The sequence below is a fragment of the Castanea sativa genome, chromosome 11 (assembly GCF_040712315.1).
Source record: "Castanea sativa cultivar Marrone di Chiusa Pesio chromosome 11, ASM4071231v1".
NCBI lineage: Eukaryota > Viridiplantae > Streptophyta > Magnoliopsida > Fagales > Fagaceae > Castanea > Castanea sativa.
The window spans coordinates 2,350,361-2,361,300 of NC_134023.1; the positions used below are offsets into that span (position 1 = coordinate 2,350,361).

Below are 10,940 nucleotides of genomic sequence, written 5' to 3' on the forward strand. Positions count from 1 at the left end.
ACTAGTGAATATTTAGACCCCCAATTTCAAAATTACTAACACAAGCTTATACTCAAACAATATATGTGCAGAATGATAAATATAAGCTATACCCAAACAAGCAAACTAGTCTAAGCCATAATTTAATTACAACACATCAGTAATTAAAAGTAGTAAGGGATAGAGAGAAGCCAAAGCAAGATAACATCGGCACGTGTTATTAAAGAGGAAACTGAAGATCTCAACAAAAAACCTCTCCGCTGCCCTCCAAGCGGTGAAATGATCCACTAGAAAACCAGTTGGGATACATGAATAGCAATAGATCCTTCAAGCCTAATCTACCCAATGCACGTAAGCCCTCCAAGCATCTTGCTCCACCAGGGTTAGCCTAACCTTGTCTTCTCTAGTTTACAAGATTCTGCAATAAACCCATTGTATCAACCAAAATAAATTGGTTCTCTCTTGAACCGCTTCCCAAGTACCAAAAAACCTTCTCACTTATATGAATATGGTGAGGTAAGGATTTGGCTATAGATCCTCTTAAGAGTATGACAATGGAGAGGTTGAGAGTAGAGGAATTTGGAGAATCAAAGGTATAGATTGTGGGTAAATCAATCTTGTTGTTCGCTAAGGTTTTTCTCTCAAAATTCTCTCTAGAAGCTCTCTACATTTCATGGGTATGAAGGTATTTATAGTAGGGTATAAGAAGGAATGTGAAAAGTCATTTTTTTTGCAAAACAAGGTGTACTAGCGAGTCACTCGCAACTGGGGCAAGTCGCGAGTTCCAGTCGCCAATTAACAGAATGGTTAGACTGTACTTTTTGTCCTATAACGTTCCAGCTATCCTGACCCTTCAAATTCTTGCATGCTTCACACATGTGCTGGATTCTGGCGAGTCACCACTCGCGAGTCAGTTGTGAGCTCCAATCGTGAGAAGCCTCTTTCTTGCACACACTTGATCAATTCTTTACACTTTCTCACACACAATCCTTACATTATTCCCACCTGAATACATGGTTTCTAATTGTTGAATAACAAGAAAATTTGGCACGGAATATAGCCAACACATAGTTGAATAAATTCAACTTTACAATATTGGGCCTTATATTTTGTCTGCCCAAAATAAAACCTAGGAAACAGAAGCTTCTGTTTTAGATTTTCTTTCTTTCACTCTTTGTAGGTGCCTTCATTGAGTTTGGGCCTATAATCGTCTGAATCATCATTTGGCTCCACTTGTGGGAAACATGTATATGTCTAAGACAAAGATTGTATGTGTAATGAATAATGACCCAAGAAAAAGGATTAGTCATATTTATGTTATACCCTAAATGGACTAGTATGATCACAATTACGACTTGTTGTAATTGTTAATAAAACTAAGATCACCTTAGTATATGCTTGATGGCATACCCATATTGGGCATATATTGTGATGCAGCACACCCCACAACACACATTCAATTAATATCCAATCAATATGGGGTGACACAATCTTCACCACTTGAATTATTAAATTGTGATGCATGTAGGTTTAACCTATACATCTTGTAGGTTTAACCCCTAATATTTTATTTTTAATTTTTTTTTTAAATTTTGTGTTTTTTTTCATTTTTATTATTATTATTATTATTATTATTATTATTATTATTATTATTATTATTATTATTATTATTACTTGGAGGACATCGAAAATGAATGTTTTGAGTGATTGCTTGTTGTAATTTCATTTGATAGTGTGTGGCAAATTGTTATTGGACAATATGTATTAAGAAACAATACAAGATAGTGCTTAATACATATTCATCTTACAATTTAGCCTCCCAACTTAGTGCTCGTTTGGATTGAGAGGAGAGTAGAGGAGAGTAAAGTAAAATTGGCTGAAAATAGGTTAATTTTATGCAAATTTCATTTTACTCTACTCTGCTCTATTCCCCCTTAATTCAAAGGGATCATCAAATTTGGAATTCTAAGCTATGTAGCCTTTTCCATTTAACTATCATCCTCAGGAATAAAACTTTGTAACATATCTTCTTGTAATTATTTTTTTGAGAAAGTATTTTCTTGTAATTGATATAGTATTTTGTAAACCAATTTTTAAAAAAAAAAAAAAAAATTTCTTAATATTTCCGTATACAAGTGGCGGTCTTGATAATCTATTGTAAAATGACCATAACTAGCTTCTTCTAGATATTTTAAATTACAAACATTTATATACATTGCAATCTAGAGACAAAAATTTTCAATGGTATATCACTTTCCGTTTAATTTTTTTGAGGTAATTCTACAATTAATTTAGAAAATGAATTAAAAATGCTAAGGTTTTTTATCAAGTTATTTTCTTGATCATGGGACACTCTGGTGTCATTTGTTTTCGGTCCACACCAATGTTTAACTATTATTTAAAGAACAATAAACTTATGCTCACAGAAAAATAGGAAAGAAAAAAAAATGTAAATAATGATTATGATATTATATAAAATATTTAGATTTGAAAGGAGCGAATTAAAAAAAAAAAAGTATTATTCCTTCTTGCTTTACTCATATATTTGGCCATTCTTTAAGGTCCTTCATAGTTTGAAGTTCAACAATGAAAATATTCTGCACAAATGAATGGTGGTTTTCACCCCTCCTCTTATTTTCATAAACTGTACATGTGGAGAATTCTGTCAAATTGGGGGACAGACAGGACCGGACATGGCTTTGCTTTCTTTGAGCTAGTTGTATTCTCACGCTTCCTTATTTTCTAACTAAAAAGCATAACTCTTCTTTACTGCTTACTATGTACGCAGGCCTAGAAGTTAAGGGCTTAAGACCACCAGTACTTAAATGATATTTCTGCATGCAAGAGTCATCTAAGCATTAGCACAACAATTCCACTATGGAAGTATCAAATTCTAACCAAGTAGCTCTCCCCTCAATGTCTCTAGATGAAACAATTGAACAAATTATAGGACGTTTTGGGTGGTCGCAGTTCATGCAAGCCATCCTGGTATCAATACCAGCGTTTTTTGATGCACAACAAACATTCATTAGCATCTATGCTGATGCCGTACCAAAATGGCATTGCAATACCTTTGATACATCATGTAACCCAAAATCCAATATTTGTAAACTCCCAAGAAGTTCTTGGTCTTGGGATGAACCTTCTCATTACTCAATCATATCAGACTGGGGTCTTGAATGTGCTAGTTCATTCATCACGTCCCTTCCTGCTTCATCCTTCTACATAGGCAGCCTAATTGGTGGCTTCACTTTTGCTATACTTGGTGACTTTTGTCTTGGTAGGAAGAATTTACTTTACCTCTCAAGCCTAATAATGTCCGTGACTGCGCTTCTCACAGCCTTCTCCACAAACATTTGGGTGTACTCGAGCTTGAGATTTGTAAGTGGACTTAGCCGTTCATCAGTTATAACATGCTCTCTTATTTTGTTAACAGAAAGAATTGGAAAAAGGCTGCGTAGCCAAGTAGGGACAACGGCATTTTTCTCTTATGCTCTTGGGTTATTATCCTTACCAGCCGTAGCATATACTAATAGAGGTTCATCATGGAGAATCCTCTTTCTCTACACTTCCATTCCAGCAATCTTTTACTTTATCATAACTTATTTCTTTGTCTATGAGTCTCCTAGATGGCTTTTCATGCAAGGGCGTGACAAAGAAGCCATAGCAATATTGAAAAGAATTGCATGCATAGAAGACAGAATTTTGGACTCATACCTATCCAACATTCACCACAGGCAAGAAATACCAAAGGTTAATCCTTATACGTCCATGAAGGACTTATTTAAGAGAAATTGGGCTTTGAAAAGGATATTAGCAGCTATGGTAATTGGTTTTGGCGTTGGTGTGGTATACTTTGGCATGTTACTTGGGGTAGGAAATTTGAATTTCAGCATTTATTTGAGTGTCATATTTAATGCCTCATTGTTAATACCTTCAAATTTACTGACCTTGCTCTTTATATCAAGATGGAAAAGGAAAAGTTCATTGTTTGCCTTTTGTACAATAAGTGGCATATGCAGCATAATCTGTGTCATGGTAGGCAAAGGTAGAGAAGGCATACAAATTGGGCTAGAACTAGCATCTTTCTTTTGCTCAAGTTTGGCATTTAATGTGTTGCTGATGTTCACAATTGAGTTGTTTCCAACAAGTGTGAGGAACTCAGCCACATCGTTGGCTAGGCAAGCTGTTGCGCTTGGTTCAGTGTTTGATCCGGTATTAATTTCAATAGGGAGGAAAAATGAGTTCCTATCTTTTGGGATTTTTGGTTTGACAATGTTGTTGTGTGGGTTCTTTGTGATCGTTTTGCCAGAGACAAGGGGTAAAGCTCTTTGCAACACCATGGATGAACAAGAAAGCAAGGATAGTACGATGGTGTGAGCTTATTTTATATAAACATATAATGCATGGCACCTCGGAGCTATATATAGAGCAGCTTATTTGTCTCTTTTCTTCTTCTTTGGTTTGTTTTGTTATTTTAGTTGTTTCTATCTAGCTTCAGCTGCAAATAAGGATAGTAATGGATATAACGAATGGTGCATGACACCAATACATAGAGAGCAACTCACTGCATAAACAAAGTAATTTTTTTGTTTATTTTATTTTTTCTTTTTAGTTTCATTGGCAAATAAGTGTTGTTCTCCCAGAGAAATGAAATCCCGCGATGGTGGAAATCAAATGTAAGAAATCTGATTAGCGAAGCTATATATTGAACCCTCAATAACGAGTTGCATTGGTTTTATGAGGAACAACTCTTCACAAAGATCTCTCTCTCCATGAAGAGGCACAATGCTCTCTGTAAATAGGGTACAAGGCCCTCACGTCAATTCATTCCAATACCCCCCAAATTTTCCAAATGAACCAATTTATGAAACCATAGCTAGGTACTGCGCCCTTCACAATTTTTTTTTTTTATATGTGTTCAATTTTTTCAATAATTTACGGGCTCAAAAATTCTTTATTGAACATATTTATCCTAATGTATCCCCTAAATAAATAAATAAATAAATAAATAATTCTTATATGCACTATGTAGCATTAAAGCTATATGATAGTATATTACCACTATATTATCCTAATATTTACAACAAATGTGACAAGTTTTATATGTTGTTGAGAGAGGAAGGAGGTCTCCTCCCGTAAAAGGAATAATTTCCACTATGACACATTATGGGATTCCAAAAAATAAAATAAAATAAATAAATACAAGATATCATGTATCGCTTTTTTTTTTTTCACAGTAAACCTTGCCAACTAATAATGAAAGGAAAAACTATGGAAGAAACTACGGAGAGTAAGGGTGCCTAACAAATTGAAGGTATTTTCTTGAAGGGCTTGTTATGAGATACTGCCAACCTGAGTAAATTTAGCCAAAAGAAATATTATCAGAGAGAATTTATGCTTTTGCTGTCAAAGAGCTCTAGAGACTGTGATTCATGCTCTTTGGGAATGTCCAGCAGCCCAAGATGTGTGGGCTAGCAGTTCCACCATGATGCAGAAATGTGCTACTAACTTTTATGATTTTATGCAGCTTTTTGAGGTATTGATGAACAGAATTGATGCAGCTAGGATGGAGCTTTTTGTGGTGCAAGCTTGGACTGTGTGGAATCAGAGGAACACGATGGTGCATGGCAGACAGATGAAGAATCCTTGCTAACTGAACAGACGTGCAGCAGACTACTTGGACGAGTACAGAAAAGTGTAGGAGCAGCTGGTTGTTTCGAACACAACTTCAAGTGGACACCATTGGAAGCCTCCATCTCAGACTGTGTATAAGTTGAATTTTGATACAGCTGTGTTCACAGAGCAGCAAAGTTCTGGAATTGGAGCAATAATCTGAAATGCACAGGGGAAAGTAATGGCTGGGATGTCAGCTAACGGGCCCTATGTGAGAAATAGTGAAGAGGCAGAAGCTTTGGCATGTCGACAAGTAGTGGTTTTTGCCATGGAAGCTGGATTTTCAGAGCTTATAATTGAGGGCGATAACAACATAGTGATGAAAGCTATGTCGGGATTGTCTTGCCATAATTCCTTGCTTGGACATGTATGTGAGGATATTTGTGCTTACCTAAATGGGATGAAGTGGGTTTCAATAAGTTGTATTAAAAGAGGGAGAATATGGTTGCGCATTCTTTTGCTAAGTATGCAAAAAATATTAGTGATGTAGTCTATATGATAGAAGACTCACCACCACCTGCGGTGGAGGCTTTGTACCAAGATTCTTTACATGTTAGTGAATGAATGAATGCCTCGTTTTCAAAATAATAATAATAATAATAATAATAATAATAATAATAATAATAAGAAAGGAAAAATGATATGTGACAAGATGCAATTTGAAGAGAATAAAATAGAACACCTACAAGAAATTATTCCGTCCAACAGAAGGAGTCCTCCTTTCTCTTACAAGAAATGTGGGCCTTTGCATGGGACACATGGTAGTATTCACCCCCCCCCCCCCCACATGATAGGAGGAGGATTCTTCTTATAGAAATGAATAATTTCTCAACACATACACCTAGAGTAAGATAGAAACTTTTCTATACCTTAAAAATTGGTTGTTATTGAATGGAAACCTTTGTTCTACTTTTCGGGTTCCACTTTATGTGCCACCAACTGCAGTATGTCATGTCTCTAAATTGTTTCCATTTTAAGCTTTGGTTACTTTATAATGGAAGAAAAAATGTAATACGTTGTGATTGGTGGATATAAACAAAATGATACAAAAGATTTTATTTTATTTTATTTTTTTGAGTAAACAATAATATTTATTAGAATATATATGAAAATAGTAATATTAATGTTTTAAACTGAGTTTATAATACATTATTTAACCAGAGTACAACTATAAAAGGACCTAACCTTTGTAATCTACAATTACAAATGTTAGATCATTTTGTAATTATAGACTGGGGTTATAAAAGATTTTATTTAATTGCAATTATTACCTAACAAAATAAAAATCTTTTGTCCCACTTTATACACTATAATTTATATTCTATCAATTAAAACCTTCCACACAATACATTTATATTTCTTTTAAATAGACAAAATTTAATATGAAAAAAAAATGACACACATGAAATACTATGATTGGAGTGGAGGAGCATAAAAGTGGAACATTTACAGTAGGCCAAATAATTTCTATTCACTATGTTATACCTTCATTTTAATAACACTTTCCCTAAAGTGGCATTTGGGTAACTACACAGGTAGAAATGTATTTTAACGGAATGCATTCTAGTAAATACGTTCTAAAAAGTAACGTGTATTATGATAAATATATTTTTCCTTTGGTATACCTCTCTTTTTTTTCTTTTTTCTTTTTTTTGAGAATCTCCTTTGTTACACCTAAATTTACTGAAATATAATTATGTTAAATTTAATTGAGTTTGGTTTTTAAATCTTTCATAATGCAAATTTTTGTCAATCCAGGAAATATTCTTAGATGGGTATAGTTTTATTTTTGCAATAAATATTTAAATTTACATGCATATATAGTCATAGCTTCCGTGGCCCTTGATCAGTTAAAGTTAAATGGATTAACAGGTCCCGTTGGCTTGGCCCAAAATCATAACTCAAAGCTGAGCTACTTAACCAACCAAGAAGTGATTATTTTATGAAATTTACAGCAACTATTGATCCAAAAATTTAAGCTATGGAGTGTTGTCTTGTGGAAAACAGTCCTGCTAGAAAACAAAATCCGAACATATTTAAGATGTGAGAAAGATGCTTATGGTGTTGTCAAGATGCATGCTGGTCATGGTAAGGAATATATCATGATGAGCAAGTAGAGTGGCTTAAAGTGAACCTTGACATTATCCACGAGAAGGAATAAAACGTGATGAGCTATAAAGTGACTAATATTAAGTGTGAGAGAATAAAGGGAGTTAATATGGTTCAGCCTTAAAAGGCGTACATCCACAATAGAATATTAATAATACTATCAAATTCAATGTATTGCAATAAACACATGGAAGGATACTTATAAATGGAATAATATAATGGAGTATTTTAGGTCAAACTGTCAAGAATATCATAATAGATTGGATTATGATTATTTTCCTTACACTCTAAATAAGATTAGATACAACGAAATTGGAATAAAGTTATACAACAGTTTTCGGCCTTTAACTAATAATTCAGCATTCATATCTTTAACATGATCGAATGGTTATGGTGCCTTAAGGAAAAAAAAAAAAAAAAAAAAACACTTTTTCTTTATCTTTATCTTTTTTTCAAAATTCCTTTTTTCTTTTTTCATTCAATTACTTTTCAATGTCTTCTTTTTTGGGGAAAAAAATTGTGAGAATTGATAAAAGAAAATTTTTAGTGTGTTCCAAAGTACACTATTATGTCCACTAGATTTTTATTGGCTAAAATACATTGTTTGCCTCTAAACATTGATTTTTAGTTCCCAAAATTTTAAGGATTTTCATCCCCAACAAACTTAACATGATCACTTTTACTTCATATTGTGTCTAATGGAGCGATTACATGTCAATTTTTAATTAGACCACATCCTTGTTGCAATATAGAGATATTTATATATTAACTGAAGGAACAAAAGCAATCACTTTAAGTTTTATGTGGGGGCTAAAAGTGACTTTTAATCTTCATAGATTAAAATTACCCACAGACTAAATTTTAGGGACCACTTGTGTATTTTTTTTTTTCTTCCTTATTTTCCCTTGAAAAGAGATAGAGAGTGTTAGAAATATTAAATAAGTGTATTATATTTTCACACGTAATAGAATATACAAGAGTGCCTTTATATAGGAGGCAGAGTCTGCAGTACAAATAAGTGTGCTATACAAGTAAACAAGATGGGCCTAAAGCCCACTTACTCTAATACACGTTAACAGCTCCCCTCAAACTCAAGGTGGATGTGAGACCAACTTGAGGTTGTCAACCAAAGTACGAAAGTGTCCCTTAGAATGTGACTTGGTGAAGATATCTGTAAGTTGATCTTTACAGGAGACTGAGATAAGCTTGAGAGCATCATGGACAAGATAACAACGGATAAAATGATAATCGATCTCAATGTGTTTAGTCCGTTCATGGAGGATGGCTTGCAAGAACTAAGACCACCCAAAACCTCCCATAATTTGTTCAATTGTTTCATCTAGAGACAATGAAGGAGGAAATTGTTTGATCCCTGGAGTCTGTTGCTCGGTTGAGTGAGGCTCTGTGAGATTGTGGCTTGTATTTGATGAGGCCATATTGGAATTGTGCTACGTACAGCTTTGATGACTATCATTTAAATACTGATGGTCTTGTGCCCTTAACATTTATTAGGATAACATCTACGTAACTTTCATGTTTTAGCTTTTACTTAGTTCATTGGTTGCTAACCCATACCTCAACGATTAATTCAATACCTACATAGGTTTCATATTCCAAGGTTGGTTGGTATATTCCAGTCTCAGACAAGTATCAATGTGAACGAGGAACCTCTACATTTAATTGTTTTCAGAAAAGGCATTTAGAACGTTTCTCATTGTACTGGTATAAAGAAATCGGATTACTATCAATACAAAGACAAAAGCTAATTAACGTTGTATACATCGTTATATCATGACACCAAATGAAAGTGGATTACCATCAATACAAACACTTGCCCACGACTTCGCTTGATTAATATTGGGCCGACACTCCCAGCCAGTGACGGAGCCAGAACTTAGAGTTAGGGGGGCGGCTCTGCTGTTGGTTGTGTGCAATAACTTCGGCCTTCGAATTTGTTGCTACTTAGTTGCTTAGTTACTAGTTGTTTAAAATTTTTTAAAGGGTTAGATTTTTTGTTTTAAGTAAAATTGGCTGATCAGGCTTAATTTTTTATTTTTTTTAGTTTTACTATTGATAATTTTTGTTGTTGTACTAATTTTTTTGGGCTTGTATATTTCTTTTTTAGATTTTAGACATATAAATATTTTTTAATGGTCTTTAAAATGTGGAAAATGTTTGAATTACAAACCTTTTTACAAATTGCTAATAATGTAAGTGGTAAACCCAAATGCGAACCAATAAGAATTTGTTACCTTAACCGTCTGTAAAAATGTTATAGAAAAATTTGTGACTATAACAATACTCTTAAAAGAATCAATGATATTTTTAAGGGAGCAAAAGTGTAATTTTCTAAAACAAAATAGCTAAAATTAGTACCTAATATATATAATAATAATAATATTTTTTTTAAAAAGGGGGGGCCATTGCCCCCCCAAGTCCAAACATGGCTCCGTCCATGCTCCCAGCTGCAAAATTTCAACATGTGTTTGATATAATTAACGATGTTTCTGAGACCAAATCTAAGGACAACTCTCTTTTACTTAATTTTTATGATGCTAAGTTAAACGCGTGCTGCATGTTTGAGCTATCAGCACAAACAAAAAACAAAAACAAAAACCCAAAAAACAAAAATGTAGTAATTGACTTTACAAAGCGCATTCTTTGACACTCGTTCACATCCATTATTTCACATACATATCCATAATTGATACAAGAATTTTAACATCTTAATCCATATAAATGAATGCAAGAAAAGAGATGCAAATAATGGATGTGTGTGAGAATCAAAGTCCTTTCACACTAATATGGCTACTTGGCCAGAGGCAGCTCTACATGTATCTCAGAGACTTGCTAAAAAATGTTATATATATATATATATATATATACTAAACTAACTTATTTTGACCACCTTAAAAAAAATATTGACAAAAATATTGACGACTCCAAACTATTAAAGCCAAACTAAAAATAAGGATAGAATATTTCCTAGGGGACGCCAATAACAACTCCACCAGATTGACAACATCTAAGGCCTAAACATCGAATCCTTCAAATTAACATCTTTTAACCTCATACAATACAATAGGAAATCAACAAATACAACCTTTGTGCCCCAGTACAAGCCTTTGCTTTCAACTCTTGATTTGACGTCCTTCTTAACAGACTTGACAATCTTT

The 10,940-nt window shown here is 33.7% G+C and overlaps 1 protein-coding gene across 1 annotated transcript; it reads left to right on the top strand.

Annotated features, from left to right (window-relative positions):
• The first annotated feature begins 2,750 nt into the window (after nucleotides 1-2,750).
• On the top strand, nucleotides 2,751-4,727 carry LOC142615467 (organic cation/carnitine transporter 2-like). Its single transcript, XM_075788206.1, has one exon. The coding sequence runs from the start codon at nucleotides 2,857-2,859 to the stop codon at nucleotides 4,357-4,359; it is 1,503 nt and encodes a 500-aa protein (XP_075644321.1). The 5' UTR covers nucleotides 2,751-2,856; the 3' UTR covers nucleotides 4,360-4,727.
• Nucleotides 4,728-10,940: the final 6,213 nt, after the last annotated feature.